This window comes from Penicillium vulpinum (assembly GCF_028829585.1).
Source record: "Penicillium vulpinum strain IBT 29486 chromosome Unknown utg000001l_segment0_segment0, whole genome shotgun sequence".
Classification (NCBI taxonomy): domain Eukaryota; kingdom Fungi; phylum Ascomycota; class Eurotiomycetes; order Eurotiales; family Aspergillaceae; genus Penicillium; species Penicillium vulpinum.
The window spans coordinates 4,504,731-4,522,238 of record NW_026643241.1 but is presented as its reverse complement, the minus strand read 5'-3'; the positions used below and the strand labels follow the sequence as shown (position 1 = coordinate 4,522,238).

At 45.6% G+C, this 17,508-nt stretch overlaps 6 protein-coding genes across 6 annotated transcripts; 1 reads left to right on the top strand and 5 right to left on the bottom strand.

Annotated features, from left to right (window-relative positions):
• Positions 1-460: 460 nt before the first annotated feature.
• N7479_001632 (uncharacterized protein) lies at positions 461-1,819 on the bottom strand (the record flags this gene model as incomplete). Its single annotated transcript, XM_057249329.1, has 2 exons — positions 461-1,615; positions 1,673-1,819. 2 exons carry the CDS (start codon positions 1,817-1,819, stop codon positions 461-463), a joined length of 1,302 nt encoding a protein of 433 aa, XP_057113761.1.
• Positions 1,820-3,745: 1,926 nt separating this feature from the next.
• On the bottom strand, positions 3,746-5,127 carry N7479_001631 (HNH endonuclease signature motif containing protein; the record flags this gene model as incomplete). Its single annotated transcript, XM_057249328.1, has 3 exons — positions 3,746-4,213; positions 4,271-4,590; positions 4,659-5,127. The coding sequence occupies 3 exons, from the start codon at positions 5,125-5,127 to the stop codon at positions 3,746-3,748; spliced, it is 1,257 nt and encodes a 418-aa protein (XP_057113760.1).
• A 185-nt stretch (positions 5,128-5,312) lies between these two features.
• N7479_001630 (uncharacterized protein) lies at positions 5,313-5,933 on the bottom strand (the record flags this gene model as incomplete). Its single annotated transcript, XM_057249327.1, has 2 exons — positions 5,313-5,732; positions 5,808-5,933. 2 exons carry the CDS (start codon positions 5,931-5,933, stop codon positions 5,313-5,315), a joined length of 546 nt encoding a protein of 181 aa, XP_057113759.1.
• A 2,335-nt stretch (positions 5,934-8,268) lies between these two features.
• Positions 8,269-8,678, bottom strand: N7479_001629 (uncharacterized protein; the record flags this gene model as incomplete). The annotated part of the gene is made up of 2 exons (XM_057249326.1): positions 8,269-8,619; positions 8,667-8,678. The coding sequence occupies 2 exons, from the start codon at positions 8,676-8,678 to the stop codon at positions 8,269-8,271; spliced, it is 363 nt and encodes a 120-aa protein (XP_057113758.1).
• A 1,854-nt stretch (positions 8,679-10,532) lies between these two features.
• N7479_001628 (uncharacterized protein) lies at positions 10,533-11,339 on the top strand (the record flags this gene model as incomplete). The annotated part of the gene is made up of 2 exons (XM_057249325.1): positions 10,533-10,688; positions 10,752-11,339. The coding sequence occupies 2 exons, from the start codon at positions 10,533-10,535 to the stop codon at positions 11,337-11,339; spliced, it is 744 nt and encodes a 247-aa protein (XP_057113757.1).
• Positions 11,340-14,173: 2,834 nt separating this feature from the next.
• On the bottom strand, positions 14,174-14,792 carry N7479_001627 (uncharacterized protein; the record flags this gene model as incomplete). Its single annotated transcript, XM_057249324.1, has 3 exons — positions 14,174-14,366; positions 14,418-14,435; positions 14,491-14,792. 3 exons carry the CDS (start codon positions 14,790-14,792, stop codon positions 14,174-14,176), a joined length of 513 nt encoding a protein of 170 aa, XP_057113756.1.
• Between the last annotated feature and the right edge of the window lie 2,716 nt (positions 14,793-17,508).

The following is a 17,508-nucleotide window of genomic DNA, read 5'->3' as shown; positions in this document are numbered from 1 at the left end:
GGTGGGACCCTGTCTTGTGTATCTTACTTGTAAATGCCAAATGGTAATTCTCTGCTATACCGCCCACCTCAAGCAGGAGGTATCTTCACCCGACTATCTCTAGAACGTTATACAACCTCACAAAATGGCTCCGAGACTTCCACCATCCAAGCTGCATCTCATCCGCGACATGATAGAGAGCCAGTCACTTGGCACATTTTGTATAACGCTATGCCTAATACAGTTAGATTGCCTCTGACCCACACTGAACCGTTGCCCCAGGACGGCTCCGAGCCCTAACTTTCAACCCCACCGGAAGCCAATAAGCTGCTTCAGCTCTCCGAGCCTCTAAACAACAATTCCAGCTACACAAATCAACACTCGTGAAACCACTAGTATGTTAATTGAACCTGCGGTCAACAGCACTATGTTAAATTAAATCCCCTCAACGCCATATGCTCCAACGCCAAGCAGGTAGTTGCTAAATTATGTCATAACTAGGGATTGCTTTCTTCACATTCTCGACCCAGCGCCGAATGTCTTCTACGAACCGTCGAGCAATACCTATCTTTATGCCCCTTCCGATAAAGAATTCCGGGTCTTGATCCTTGTAGACCTGCTCAAGATCAAGACCATTGTCGATCATCATATCACAGATCTCTCGAAATGCAGCCTTGAGAGTGTCATCAGTGACATTTGACACCTGCCATTCACCATATTCCTTGACCGCTTTATCCCTAGGTCCAGGGATCTCAAGCGGGCCTGGAGATTGTATAGACTGGAAGTCAGCAGAAACCTGTGCAGCTGCAGAGGTAGAAGACCGCGAGGGCAGGACATTGATGTTGATAGCAGGATATGGTGCTCCATTTCCAGTCACATGTCCTCCTTTGCGATTCTTCTTTTCTTGTCTCTGTTGCTCTTCCATATATAATTCTTCGCATACTGTTTCTGGCACATCCTTGTGCCCGTCTAACACCCCACCTTTTTCGACGTGGGTAACGAGCCGCTTCAGATGATGAGTCTTCAGTTGGTAATGCTTTTTCCCCATTGGATCCACCCAACAATATGGGCCTAATGGGCAAGTCGAGGATGCGCATCGCATCAGGTTGTAGACGCTGCGCCAGATAGGTCTTTCTCCAGAAGCATCCTGCTCAGCATCAATCTGAGCGGCTCTCTCATCGAGCATTCTCTTCGTGACAGAGGCTTTTCCTCTTTTCTCCCCTTTCCGACTAGCGGCTAGAGGAGAGTGACGGTCGTCTACGTAATTAAAACTGATCTTCAACGTGAGCTCTTTACCCCGGGAGAATAGACCTGGCCACATCCGAAGCTGCTTCTCGATGGCGGCCCAAATGATTTCGGTATCATCAAATCGTTTAGTCAAATTGCGCTGGGTTCGGTCGTTCACTGAAACGACAATCGCAGTGTCATCAGCTCTCACCTGACGATGACGGGCAATCTTTCGTCGAAGAACTTTCTCTAATTTCTTTTCCAAGAACAGCTGCCAAAAGGCACTAGGGGCCAAAACAAGATCTTCCTCCGTGTCCTTTGATACCTCTCGATTGTTGATTGTAACACGCCACTCTATACGGTAGTGTATACAGGTCGGCGGGTCCTTGTCGTATACTTTTCCTTCTTCCTATTCAGACAACTGGAGCAGCCTAAGAATATCCGACCGTGACTGTTCTTCTAGCACAACAGAGGGGGAAGGACTGTAGTTGAACCGTGTTGCATTGGGACTACCGCAATATCCAGGTGTTGGAGCGTATTGTGAGTTGTTTTCCCATGTTGCAGGATCTTCGGGATGAGGGATGAAATCGTCATGATATGGGCTCTGTGTCATCTCTACAGTACGATGGCAGTCCTGGGAGGGTCCATGTCAGCTTCCCCAAGTACCGGATTTCCTTAAGACTTGGTAGCGAATGAGAACGGCAGTAGATAGTCGAAGCCAGAGCTATAGAGAAACAAGTTGCGTACCAGGATAAGTTCTCTATGCCGTCACTACAGCCTTCTTTTGGATGCAAAAGAGTGTGGGCGAAGGCTGCGCGCGACAAATAGCCCAAGCAAGATATGAGAGAATGAAAGAAGATCTTTCCAGATTGTTAGGATTCTCTTCTGTTTGATCTGTTTGTACGATGGATTCCATCGGTTTCTACAAGAAATTACGGTACTATAACAATGACTCATTGTGGTTACCAGTGAATACAATACAGCCCTACATGGATTAACAGGGAAAGAGCTAAAATTAGATTAGCGTGTCTCCACTTAGGGTCCGGGACAAAAAAAGTAAGAGTTTAGAGTTAAAACTGATTTCGAATTCTACTGTATCCATTCCTTTTTATCTTTTTGATCGTGAGTTATTTCCTGAAGTACCATTCTACAGTACGTCCCGAAACAGGTGCAACCACTACACTCTTCGATTGATTTCCCTGCTCTTATGCCAAGACACACTAGTCTATATTTGGAGCTCTTCCGGTATTCACGTGTGTATTCTTTCGTACGTATGTTACATAGTGACCTGAAACATGTATTATCTTGTAATTTTAATACTATCAACACCTCCATGCCCCTCCTCCGAAGCAGCTTTCCTCGGGACGCGCACTTAACAATCTATCACGAGTGGTCCAACCAAAGATGGCTCCAAATCTAGCCCCTTCTAAGCATGAGCTTATCTATGACATGATCCACAGTGGCGAACTATCTATAACTAAGATGGCACAGGCCGCTGGTTGCAACAAGAGCACCATCTCGAGAATCTCTTCTAATATAAGAATGTTTGGCAGCGTCAAGGCACCTCCAAATAAGGGCGGACGACCCCGTAGTATCACTTCAGTCATGCTCGAGGCCTTGTGCGACCATCTGATTGAAAAGCCTGCCTTGTATTTGGACGAGATGGTGATTTTTTTGTGGGACGAATTCGCTCTTCAAGCAGCGAAATCGAGCGTCAGTCGCGCCCTTAAGTCCAAAGGCTGGTCAAAAAAGACTGCCCGGGTCAAGGCACGCGAACGCAACCTTGACCTTCGGGACGAATACCATCATTTTATCTCAGACTCCAAGTCTTACCACCTTGTCTATGTCGATGAATCTGGGTGTGATAAAAGGATAGGCTTCCGGCGAACGGGTTGGTCCCCCCTTGGTACTGCACCTGTTCAAGTGTCGAAATTTCATCGTGATCAGCGTTATCAGATTCTGCCTGCGTATGCGCAAGACGGCATTGTTTTGTCTCGAGTATTCCAGGGTTCAACTGACGCATCCGTCTTTGGGGATTTTATCGAGCAGCTCCTCCAGCACTGTGGGAAATGGCCCGAGCCGAAGTCTGTGCTAGTGATGGACAACGCATCCTTTCATCACTCGGACAGAATTAAACAGATTTGCTCAGAAGCTGGCGTAAAGCTAGTGTATTTGCCTCCATATTCTCCTGATTTGAATCCTATTGAGGAGTATTTTGCTGAGCTGAAGGCCTTTATCCGGCGTAATTGGCAATCCTACGAAGAAAATCCAGCGCAAGGATTCGACAACTTCCTTGAATGGTGTGTTGACGTTGTTGGTGCGAGGGAGAAGAGCGCGGAGGGGCATTTTCGGCACTCTGGCCTAGCTGTAGAGGTACAGCCTACTGCGGCACCAGAGTTCGGGACTAACCTCACCGGCTAACTAGAGCGAATTCATTTATGGGCATGATTGCGAATCATGTTGTATTATGAGCTTCTGCAACATTCAGAGATACAAAATGCATATATTCTTCGACATGTCAATGTCATCGTACCAATCTCTAATGCACTGATAGGGTATCTAACCACCCGCCAAGTCGTAAGCCTGTAAGATATCCCAAATGTGTCGATCCATCTTCTCTGACATCTAGCTCCTCCATATCACGAAGGACCCGCTCAATATATTCGCCAGCGCCGCTAAGTTTCATAATAAGTGCGATGGCGCGGTGGACATCAAAAAGCCGGGGGGATGGCGGATCAACCGTGCGATGAGGACTTAGGGTAAGCGATCGTGTGACGGGAAACAAGGGGTCACGTAAGAAAGGACTGCGTTCTGTCGAATCTATCCTGTACTGGTGTCGTGTGCCAGTGGGTTCGAAATAGATCTTGAATTCGCCAAATAGCCGGTGGTAGTCCAGCGTTAGAGTGAGGGCGTTCATAGGACTGTCGATTTTTGGTCCATCAATAAGATGGATTATTCCAGGATCAAACATGTCCAAGATCCGAAGAGCATTTTTCTTTGAATCGCTCTAGGCACAACGTTAGCACCGTCAAAATACTGTATCAATCCCAATAATCGGACATACCAAATCGGTTTCACCAGAAGCTACCGTCGTCAAACAATGAGGGAGAATGTGGGCAACCTCCAAGTATTGAAATTGATCACTGGACTCATCCTTCAATGGGTTCCCGTCATCATCAGCACAAGATTCCGCATTCTCCTCGAAACGCTTTCTGGCTGCTGCTCTATCGAATTTCCGAGACACTACACAGCGGTGGCGGTCGCGCATAAGACATTTCTGTCGTAAAACAGATACACGCTGTCTCGTGCCGGTCGGTGTTGAGCTCTGCAGCGAAGATAACGACGTGGGCGTTGGTTGTGGTGTTTTGACTGATGATGCTCTAACTGCAATTGTGAATTAGCATATACTCACTGGAGATCAAGCAATATGTATATGTAAGGAATCAACGAACGGGGGAGGAGAAAATTTTCAACGATATACTCAGCAAACTTTTCTAAGCCTCCGTGAAGCTTGTTTATTTGTTCCGGTTCCCATGAAGAAAATCCCTCGAAGAATGCCAAGGCGAGGGCAATATCAGAATCAACGGCCTGTCCTTCGTCGAAACGCAGGTCCTCATAGATGTATGTGAGGAAGAAAGTCATAAAGGTATCCGGCGATGTAACGTGCTCGAGAGTAGCCTGGATAAGTGCCGCAGGCCGATAGCCCTTCCGAACGGTCTTCTCAGAGCCATAATGCCGTACAAGCGTGATCACCAGGTTCTTTGCCAACTCATGCTGCTTTCGTGTTAATAATAATGGTATTGAGAAGTCTAAAACCCCCCCCAGGGAGGACTGGTGACGGTGAGTCGCCATCGCTGGGAACTCGCAAGCCTTGGGCTGAGGGCGAGTAAGATGGTGGAGGCATGCGATGAGCTGACTCATATCGGGTTTAACGTCGGCCCGGCAGAATCACCCAGTCATAGATACGCTAATCCGTTTCAGCTCACCACTTCCTCATCACATCACTTCATTATTTTGGCAGAACTGTTCTAGTAATGATACTTGAGTCACTGTTATGGAACTGTAATATTGTAGAGCTGGTTCGCAAACGTAACTAAAAACCAAATTTAACGACGCCATCCCAGCTTGGAATTGGAAGACCCCTTCTCGCAAGCTCGTCTCTTTTTTTTAGCTCTCATCTGGCCACGGAATTTTCCCCAATCGGCATACAAAGCTAAGTCCGCAACCGATATCTTAATATAAGAATTCTGTATAGGCTGAGCTTCAATGAAAGCTTCCGAAGCACTGGATAAATTTTCGGTTGCTGGAACCCCATGTGGATGTAAGTGAGCATTAGGCCAACCTTCCACAGAAGATGCGTCGGGAATAATCCATTCCTCGACAGGCTCTTCGGTGGCAGGTTTGGTGGCAGGCTCATCGGCGACAGGATCTTCGGTGGCAGGCTCTTCGGTGGCAGGTTCGGCGACAGGCTCATCGGCGATCACCACGATCGCCTCGTAAGTCAACCACGGATTTTGGAAGACCGGCTGAATATTCCGAACTTCAATTTGGCTTTTCTACTGCGCAGGATGAGAAAGAGGCAGAGTAGAAGGGATTATCACTGGACCGGGCTGGGGTCTAGAAGACGGCGCAGAAGGACGAGATGTTCTTTCCAAAGCGGCCCAATCTGGCGTTCCGTCGCGCCATAAAGGCTCAGGTCGAGAGGGCTGGCGCTTTATAGGATCCATTCACAAGAAATATAATAGACTTGGTATGGCTCAAGGTGTCAACATTGAGTAGTGGAAAGTTTATACACAGAGACGTTCAGACAATTCCTATTTATATAATAAGGCCATAGGAATATAGAATTATGGCTGCCTCACTGCAGTGCTAGCTTGACACTGACCTATCGAGCCGAGCGTGAGTTTTTGTGTTTATGGCTGTCCAGCCTTGTTAGGTCAAGCGTTCAAAGCTGCGTTAGAAAAACGATCACTGCGGTGAAACCGGCCCTAGAAAGGTCTAACCATATCTGTTTATAGACCACACCGCAAAGTTTAACTGGTCCAATATATCCTAAAACCTTTCTAAACATATCGACGGATAATGGATAAGCTTAAGGCGACCGGAAGACGGTCTGATATCAGCTTGCAAGCATCTCCTTTCTTGGTAATACCACAACAGGTCTTAGTTTCCCTAATAGGCCCCATTTCACAGACATTCAAGGGATTCCAAAACCATTGGGAGTCTGACATCTTGAGTGTGGTACATGGATATGAGGTAAAAATTGTATCAAGGAGGTGATTGCGATCAAAACCCCTCTCTGCTACTAGAATCCGTTATACATAAGGTTGTGTAGTGATATAGGTGGCGATAATCTAGAGGCCCTTGGATTACCGGGCAGACGGTTGAGCTCCCAGAAGCACTCGGTCTCCTAGGGCCTGAATATATATTCATGGAAACCGGACGGGTGGCCCCAGGAATGACACGGGTATTCCTGGGAGCCTATGTAGTCCTAGGAGCCCATACCTAAACCCCAGGAACCAGACTTCCGTTCCCACGAACCTAGAAGCCTTCAGCCATTGGTAAAGGTGGGAGGGAAAAGCGACCAGTATATGCAGATAGTACACTAAAAGCCACTAGGGCTCTTCGATTTCACTAGACGCTTAGACCGTCGGGTCCACAGGAGATTCCACTGTCCGTTAGGAGCACTTTATTTATATAAAGAATGTACCCCTAAAGATTTACGAAGATTCCTCATTTTCTCTGACTTGATATTTGTGCCTACTGCACAAACTTTTATACAAATCAATAAAATGAACTGGAGCTCTGACTATCTTCAGTCAATCCTCGGCCAAATTATTGGCGATCCCACTCATCGTTTAGGATGCCGATGGGTTGAGGATAATGGAGTCCGTTGCCAAAATTCTGTGTCCAAGGATTCACGGAGAGATGGAGCGATATGCATCATGATGCTCCAAGATATCCCTACCGGTCATTTACCTAGAACAAGACTCTCAGAGGCCGCAAGGTATATGCTATGCGCAGAATGCAGGCGTTATCCTTCACGATCTAAGGAATGCGCCCAAAGATGGATGGACCGGTTACACACCCAGGCTGGTCAAATAGAGGAAGCCACTCAAACTCAGCAAGATGGGTACTACCAGTCTGTTTCACCGGCACACGGCTGGCCGGCTAGCATATCCTACAAAGTAAGCACAAACAGTCAGCGTGTACCTTTTGATCACCGGCTTTCATATACCACAAGAAAGCGACAACAGTCCTCGCTAAGCCCACTTCCCACGCAATCTGAATAGCAGCGGCCGGTACGTCGAGGCCTTGAAGGTTCGTTTCTAACAGAACTTATCACTATAACCATTCGGCCTGACAATGACTTATTATTTCCTAGAAGGGCTGCCAACTATAAACGAAAAAAGAAACCTGATATCCTTGTCCTTCACCGCGACTTTGTCGAGCTGTTTCCACATTTTCACGCGGAGCGTGGTATACAACAGACATTGTATCAGGATATATCTCGGTGTTTGTGATCCTACATCGCACGTGCACTAGTCTGTCTCCAATATACCGAGCTCAGAGTTGTCTGGTTATATCTTCTGCTTCTGTAATTCCTTATAAAGTAACTCTGGCGATGGAGCTGCCGATCGTCGAATGCGGTCCAATTGGAACGCAGCTCCTAGTCTGGCGGTAGATTGAGTTTGGGGTAGCGAATCGGTGATAGTATACTTGGAAGGATCGTCTTCCAGAACACGTTGAAGCTCACGCGTCAGCTTCTGAGCACGCCGGAAAATCTGTTGGTTTCCATAATCAGAAAAAATTGGAATATAACCGCGGCGACTTCAAGGAAAGAGGTATTGTAAACTGAACTAAGAATACGACGGCATATATATGGACAGATATAGAAACAGATCTGTTTCAACGGCCATAGCAAAGTAGATAAAAAAGAATATTATGATATCTCTGCACGCAAACAAGCCGTAAAAAATCCCAGTCATTTCACAAAAAACCAATGTATATGAACAAGGAACGATGCACGGCAAGCTATCGTCTAGCGATGATTTAGCTGCACTATAGCGCAGCCTTTGTGCCACTTTCCGAGTTATCACCCGAATTCTCACCGCTATTGGCTAACTTCTGTGCTTCCAACTGTTGTAACAATATATCAAGCATTACCTTTGTTGACTCCGGCTCTTGGCCGGGTTCTTTGGTTCCGCGCTCCTTCAGCCAATGATCTACCACGCCCCCCAGAATTTGACTGAGCTCAAAGAAGATATCCGCTAATCTGGATACATGGCCTAGCTCCTCTGTGGCTTGATTCTCGGCAGCCCTTGAGGCGCTCAGTTCTTGTTCAAGTTTGGTCTGGGCTCGTTCTGCCCGGACTGCCCGACTGTCGAGCCTCGCGAGGAGTCGAAGATATTCCTATCTCGGAGTTAGATAGAGCTTGAAAGGGGGGTTAGTAAGCCTACCGAGGAATCCATTCTATCAGAATAAAGATAGGCACTAAGGTATGTCTTGATTGGAGTAACGAGGATATAGATTTGACAGAAGCAGTAGGAAGCTTATTCGAGCAACGGAGGTGTGCTTTGTATATAAATCTCTATATCAATAGTCAGTCCTCAACTAGAGTTCCTTAGACTTCCAATAGACTTATATCTCATAGGTCTTGAACGGTCCGTTTGAGCTATTTTGGACCATAGACGGTTGACCGGCCCAAGTTTGGAACGGTGGAGAGAACCCGAGGACTGTATTATACCTCCCACCTGTGATAGTAGCAAATATTCTCGTTCTTCTTCAACCTCAATCATACGTATATATCAGCTAGGACAGAAATAGCGAAGCTTAGACTAGTAGTATACACTGTTAACCCAAGATAGACTGCGACATCGCCCGTCCATGGGCACTAGAAAGTGTCCACGGCCCGTGGGCCTTTTGAAATTTGACGCCCATCGCCCACCGTTATGCAAAATTAATGCAAAAATTACCCTATTAGGCTATTTTATGTACATAACTAGTTCTTGGCAGTATCCACCTTGCCAAGAGTGCCCGCATATATCTTGGCGACGCTAAAAGTGTCTCCACTTTGGTGGGCGCTGTCGCAGTCTAACCCAAGACTTATAGCACGTTTTTATATTTTCACAGAGAACCGCTATATATACCAAAGTGATAGGATTCACTCACCGTCAGAAACTGATAGGATTTCCTCGGCTGACGTCGAGTAAATACAGCCAGCTTAGAGATTGAGGTAACCGCGGCCTTTGCGATAATAGAAAGAACGATAGATACTAAACCTATTAGGGAAGGTCAACAGTGACAGACTCAACGCGTGCCACTCGGTCGAGACCGAGCCGAATCGCGTACCCCGGTATATGATTTCTAATCATAGGAAACCGGAAATTATGCGACAGGGATCATCTATGTTAACCCATATTCTTGATATCTGGTTGAGTGGCGGAACTATTGAGTCGCGATCGATTCGAAGGTGGGGTAGCTTATGAGGCCCAACGAATCAGACTCCTATTTCTACTGATCGCCCAAAACCTATCTTTTTACGAACGTAGATCGGCGTATGGTCCACTACTGTTGTCGCAAATTTCTTACAGCCTGTATCATACTGTCGATCGGAGATCATTGATGGAATGCTTGATGTACGGGTATGGAGTGAGTAATTTGGGAAACAACCAACATTTGACTTACCTATCAGTTCCTGCTCGGCGCGATATACGTTGTCTGATAGAGCTTTTCGAGTAATTAGCGGCGGGAAGTCCGAGCCAAAGTATACCGTCCAGAGTAACCGAAAAGACCAGGTAGATCAATAATATTAGCGGCGGTCGGGTACTTGGCGAAATTGCATGGTCTGGCAAAGTTTGGGCAGTTTGAATGAGACCGGGGTCAGATTTCAATGATAATTTTTATTGAGGATATGAATGAGCGCTATCTACTGACAGAAAGAGTACGCCGTCTCGACAATGTTTCAAAAGCTGACTGCAGAATTATAGATAACGAAGTGTGTTCACCGTCGAGAAACCTACCGGTTAAGTGATAGTTAACGGCCGATCACCGACCCTCAAGTAACCATAGTGTGGAAATTACAGGATAACTATTATTGCGGGCCGGTTGTCTTGATATAGACCAATGGCCGGGTATCCGATCCGCTAACCTCGCAATCCTGCGGCGCAAATTAAGCGGCAGGGGACTAAAATCGAAATGTTCTGGCTACTAGCACGTATACCGGAGACCTATAAGAGCCCACGTTGTCCACCCGAACGGTCAATGCTACACAACGAGACACTCTATCTTGCAAAGAAATCCCTTTTAGAGTGCTGGCGCTCGATATGACTTCCCGTAGAACCATATCCAAAACACCCGCCGATACTGGTTATAGTAGTTCCGAGTCAGATGCTGCTCCCAAACGGACTCGACGCCCTCCCAGCACCGGTAATGGCGGCTCTCTATCAGACACTCAAGACGCAAACCTTCATACGTCATTGGTATATCCTGTTATGTATCACTGGTCTTGTAAAAGCAAATACTCAACCAAATGTGGAATATAGAACTCCTCTCCAATAGTGAAGGCCCGGAAGCAACGACAGCAACAAAACTGGAAGCTTGTCCACAGACAATGCTTACAGGGTTTTAAGGAGGCTGATAGAGAGCGGGACGAGCTCACACGATCTATACAGCGACTAGAGGCCGACAACGCCCGAGCCACAGCAAAGATTCGCCAGCTGAGTGACACCAATGACCAGAATCTGGCCAAGATTCAAACACTTGAGGTCCAAAAATCCAATCTGAAACAGCAAATCGACGCTGCACAGGTTGGTAGCGCAGCCGGTGATAATCTGTTGCCCATAATACTGGAGGTCAGCGGCAATTTTCAATATGCGCAGAGCCAGCTCGAGAAGAAGATAGATTTAGAGAGAAACGCAGAGAAAAACAAGCTTACATTTGCTGGCTTCCCTGCTTCTGATGTGTTACAGCCATCCTGGCCGGTCTATAACAGCCAGATAGGTTCGCTTGGGACCAACCCGCTACAAAGCTATTCACTACCGAATACACTTCCTTTGACCAATCAACAAACGCCAACCCAAGCAAATCAGCAACCTCTCCCAACAGTTAGCCAATATATACCGCAATTTTGAAGAGAATAGAAGTTGAGTCGGTTTGCAGAGGAAGTGTGTGCTATCATGGAGGAATTTCGGTGTTGTTTATCTAGCCAGACGGAATATAAATCAGCAAACACTATCATCCACGCAGTGCGTGACCCAAGCAGTATATATAACGCCACCTAGACAATTATCATTCAGTACTCGATACACCAGCCAGGAGGTTGCACGGCCATACCATCTTCCCTTGAGTCACGAAGATCAAGCTTATACACTTCTCCATTTAATCCCATTCCGCAAACGCCCCTTGGGCGGAAGTCATAGTAGCTTCCGCTTTAGGAATGTATTAGCGCGGATGATCGGGTTCTTGTCTCGGGATTGAGGCTGTAGCGGTGCCTGTCATTGGCCAATAACGTACTTCACCACCGAGTGGTCCATCGCAGAACACATAGGAAATACAACATATTCAACATTTATATCTCAACAACCATGTTTGTATTTTGGCTCTTTGTTTGTCGATAGTCATTGATAAGACTTATTAGTATTTTATATCAATTTTAAAGAAAGTGGAAAGTTATGTACCTATCATTTCAAAATTTACCGATAATTACGTTGCAAAAAGCTCAAAACATATATACCTCAATCAACAAGTTATATAGATTCCTGAAACTCCGTAAAGAGACAATATATTACTTCAAAAGCATAAAGCTATAAGTAAATTGCTATATAGACTACTGTTGTTGAGATATGATGTTGTAATTTATCGCATTTACTATGTGTTTTGTGGTGGACCACTCGGTGGTGAAATACGTTATTGCGGGACGCTAGTCCGACCGTAGGCTGGAAATAAAATCCCATTCCGTAATACACTCGTCTATAATACTTCCTTTTGGACTAGTGCCTCATTTGAAGTATCAAGAAGTCCGCAAAACGGCGACTTTATGATTATTCTGATATCCTGTCCTCAAACTCTACCATTGCGCTTGGGCAAATTTATAAGCCGACCAGAGCCGATAATTGGACAGGGCCTTTGTATCGAACACCGGTCGCGCGCGTCGGTCCAGGCTAAATCCGAGATCAGCGTCAGATCCCATAGCGGGATCTTCGTGTCCACCTGACTGATCCGCAAATTGTCCTTTTGAAGCCAATAGCAACACAGATACGTAACCATGCGGGATGTTGGGCAGCTTGCGTGGAGTTATCTCGGTTAAGGAATACTACTTACTACGTGAAGCGATAGCTACCCGTTATACGACAATACTATAAAATTGGCTATTTGAAATTGCTTAGTCGACTGAAGGACATACGATTTTCCGGGTGTACTTTATCTCAGTATGTCCCTGCCCGATATAGAACAATTAACGCAGTCTTAGCCCCTAAATTCAGGGGAAAGGGTGCCCTCCGGAAACCCGGGCTCGATCTGCGGATAGTGGAGCAAATTGAGCTTTCCCCGGGTAAATCGCAACGCCTCTTACAGTCTAGACGTATCCTTTCCAATTGTGTATAAGTCGGGACATCGGTATACGACCTTGCTTCAGACTGGATTGAACAGCGCTGTTTTTATCAAGCCAAGTAGCCTTCAGTTCCTTAGGTGCTGTTCGTGGATTATCCTCCACATAAGAGGTGAGATTAGAATGAAACTAGGGGATTAAAGGACACCTGCAAGATTGGGTTGACTTATATTAGTATGTTGTGTATATCTCCGTCAATAATTCCTGGTTTAATTCCGATTCTATTTATTATCTTTTTTCTTTTTTTAAACCGCTTCTTTCTAACTATATACGGACTAGTGCCTTATTGCACCAAAAAATAAAGCGATCAGAACCGGGCCGCAGCCCGGCCCCTGTCGGCACGGAACGTAAGCTTCTAACGTCCTATAGCATACATAGCGCACAGTCTATGCGATATGATCTCCTAGATCTACCACTGATACACTGACTTTATCTATCACGCCTTCCAGCCTTTAAGGGCTGTGAACAAGAGGAATAGGGGTTATACTGTTGATTGCGCTAATAGATTTAGAATTTAACCCCTGCCTAGCGCAGAAATCTCGGCACGTATAGCTCTGGCTAGGGGTACCTATAGGATTTTCTCTGTATAGGATAGAGATCCCCTGGCGAAAGCTGATCGGGGAATAACAAACGGTTAGGGAGAATCAATAGCCGAGACTATTTTGTAATCGTATGCTTTTCTTATAAGAAGAGCTAGGCCCTTTTGGACTTAGGTAAATATTGTCATACGGTCCGCCTTCGAGTTGATTTAATTATGACGACTCTATAACGGCCAAATGCTCATCGCAGCGCAAGCGTATTGGAGTTAACGGAAGCGCAGATCAATCTTATGAAAACACGAGACAAAATTTGGCGGAGGATTGCGGTATAAAAAGGGGAGTAAGTGGTATTAGTTTCCGAGTAAAAAAAGTCCAATGATAGACGTGCTCTGATTCGCCGTAGACCACCGCGATATTGTGGCTTAGGGATATAATTGGCTTGATTGATAAAGATGATAAAACTACCCCTCGTGCGTGGATCTGTAGGGAACGGTGGATACGCTAAGAAAAGTCAATCCGGGCACGACAGAGCTTTTCCCCGGACAAATCGTAGACCTTTCCTACCGTCTAGACCACTCCATCAATGTCTAAAATGAGCATTATAATTATCCTCAATCAATAACATAACAGTACCGAACTCACCCCCACGATAATAAATCGATATCATAGTACGTCACAAATTGCGGTTCTCGCGCCGAACTTGACCGAAAGCGATATACAACCCTCTGTACCCGCAGGAGAAGGGCAAAGGATTATCTCGCGTGCAAACAAAGTTCTTAATAATTCGTTTCAGGTCTCTATGGAAGATAGTGGTATTCCCTCACTGCCTTTGACGCTTCGAACCCACAGTCTCTCGACTTTTGACTGTATCTCCACTTGACAAAACCTCCACTTGTTTCCTTAACGCGGCCACTTCTTTACTCAACCTGTCCATAGCACCAATCATATCCAAATACTTTCGCTGCATTCCCTGATTCCACAGGTCCTGGTCCTTGAGCGACTCTGCATTAGATCTAAAGCGTGTCAGTGTTGGGATTCTGGTCCTATCTCCGAGGGAAACCTACTGCACCCGTTCATCCAATCTATAATCAAGCCGTTAGTATACGATATCTGAGAAGGCAAAAGTTCCAGACTCACTCTGCCACACATTCGATCATTTTCACCATTGACTTTGCGGATCTAGCTCCACCCAAAGCCCGTTCCTTGGTCTGTTCCTTGGCCTGTTGTCCCTGAGTTCCCTTTTTATCACTGTATCTATCCATAGAGGTAGCCTTGCTATCGTCATCGGATTCTTTAGTCTGTTGGGAATGGCAATCGTCGTCTACAGAGCCGGCGATTGACGTACGGGGGCTCCCAATATTGTTTGGTTCAGGTAAACCTGATGAAAGCAATTGAGACATTCGGTCTACATACCGCTGCGAATTTCTCCGGTCACCCATTGCAACTGTCTTGAAGTCAAGCAGGGGGCTTAGGGGAGAGACTGTGAAATGAGGAATGGGGAATAGTAAGAAACGGGAGAATTTGATCCTTTAAAGATTCGAAGTGAAAAGTGACCGTACCCAAACAAGTCTAGCAATAATTTCCTGAGCTCAGTATCTCCCGATATTCTCAAATCAATAAGGTTTGAGTAATTTCATCCATTTCCACTAACAAGGGCCCCTCTCCCTGTCAAGTTTCTGAGTGTACCTCTTTAGGGGGAAAAAAAAAAAAAAAAAAAGAAAAGAAAAAGAGAAAGGTAATCTTAGCAGGTGATATGGCCGTTGAATATAGCCTATGCATTCCCCAGGTGTCAAGTTTTATCACTTTAATATATTATTTATATTATTATTTATATTATTATTTATATTATTATTTATTTTCATATTTTATTTTGTTTTGCGTCTGTTTAGCTAGAGATCATACCACTATTTTTTACGTTGATTTATTATTTGTTATTAGTAAAATTATCGTTTATAGTGATAATAAAATTAATTTTTATATTTTTATGTTTTTATCCCGGACGACTTCACTTTTACACGCAGATCGTCGCGAAAGGCCGTAGCCTGTCCGGAAGAGGCTTATACCCATGACCGAATTACAACGAAAATATGACTGGGCGTAATAATTATCCCGAAGGCGATAAATAACCTCGGATATAGACCGTTTCTCAACCGGTGTAGTGTACTGACAGACGACCACTTTTACCTCACAAAACCGAAGGCCTCTTCCGCCAACTTGAACAGCCTATGAATAACCTAGTAACAGCATTATACAGCACTTTCCTTATTCGCAGTCACTGTTATCCCTCGGAATCTATCTACCCAGAAGCCAAAGACCGACCAGGTCAGGATATATCTGGTGGAGAACTATTCGACTAGGGTCTTGTCGGGTAAGCCCGCACTCGTAGTTATAACGGAAGACCGCAATTAATCAAGGCCGCCTCAGAACTTTCCTATCCTAAATAAACCTGTGACCATCCCTAAGTTCGACCGACTTCCTTTCACAATTTTTACTTTATCCGAGCTTTACACTAACTCGCCTTGTACTGCTATCCTCGTTCAGTGAATAATCTGTTGTCTAGATGTCTAGATCGAAAATATCTAAAACCGACAAGATCGCCTGGTCTTTATGGGAAAAAAGGAACCTCCTTTCCTGGTTGCATCGTCACCGAGGGATATCTTGGAAGGAAAGATCCAGGGTATACCTTAGGCAGTTCGGCGTGAAACGAACAGGCGAGGCATTGAGATGCAAACAAAATTACCTGTTACGGGAATATCACTCGATACAAGAAACTCTGTCCGAGACCTCTAGCTCGGGAGAAGCTCCGTTACGAGTCCGACGCGAAGAAGCTCGGAGATCTTGCTTACCATCTCTTCCAATCTTCACACCTAAAGGCTCCCGCACAAAAACTCGCTATTTGATTCATGCGCTGGAGCAGCTGGCCGTTTCGGAATACCGTCGCTTGACAAATGACTCGGATAGAGCAAACGAGAAACTACCAGGTAAGATATAGCGGTAGCCTTAGCGGTTGTCCAGGTGGGCTAATGATTCGATAGGATATACGACCCGACTAGCACACACTTCGAGGTCCGAACCCTCGCAACATGTTTCGTATTGCTGGAAATTTGTACATCGTATGGCAGCTGCCTCGAGAGCGTCACGGAATGTTGCGAGTTTATGATTCTCAATGTTTACCCCTTCTGTATACAACTCAATGGAGATGGCTCTATTTGACACTGAGGGTCTGGCTTTTTATCGGTCGGCCTGTTTGAGACCGATCTATATTGGTCGCCGAAGAAAACGTATGGTGATACCTATATTACCCCAAATACCTGAACCTAGATATATTTGCTAGTCACGGCATTGTGTTACGACGATAATGATGTTACCTTAAGTATCAGCAACGGCCGCGTATAGGGTACAAGCGGCTCTATGGTTTATATTGGCAGAGCCGCCGCTGTCCGCGTACCTCCTCACTGAATAAAACAACTGAAGATCAAACATGATCTGGTAATAATTAATACCTTCTTTAGGAAAATACCTCAATAGGCCTACCGCCCAAGGTTCCTTGCAAGCATCGATTATCTGATCAAATCAGATCAAATCAGTCGATTTTATTGGATAAAATCACTCTATTCTGGTTTATTAAGCCTGTTCCAGCACAATTGGACCTAATTCTACCACCAAGTATACCCCAGCAATAGAAACAGGTAGAAAACTACCCAATTGGGAAGGTAAGCAGTCCAAAGAGGAAGCGGAAAGCGCTACGCAGGTGCGAATGAAATGGCGCATTCTTCCACCTACGTTCCTCTCTTTCCCCGACCTTCTCCTCGTCCTCCCTATTCTGAACTTACCTGAACGTTCCTTCAAATCTGTCACGTTCTTTCAATGTCGTACACGCAAATTCTATGATCCAGTTATCAACCAGGTGGTTACGAAGCAAAATTCGCAGGCTTGATGCCTCCAGAGGAAGAGCAACAACCAACAAGAATAACATCGTCTTACCTCAAAGAAACCCCCGATCTAGCAACCTATACCAAGGATAAGAAAGGTAACATCGTTTGTGGTCAAGGCCCACGCACAGGATGAATAGTGGCTGAATTGAAGTTCACACCAGCACAGCAATCTTCGCGGTCAACCCAGCAAAGCTAAGAGTGAGCTCCTACCTTACATTAC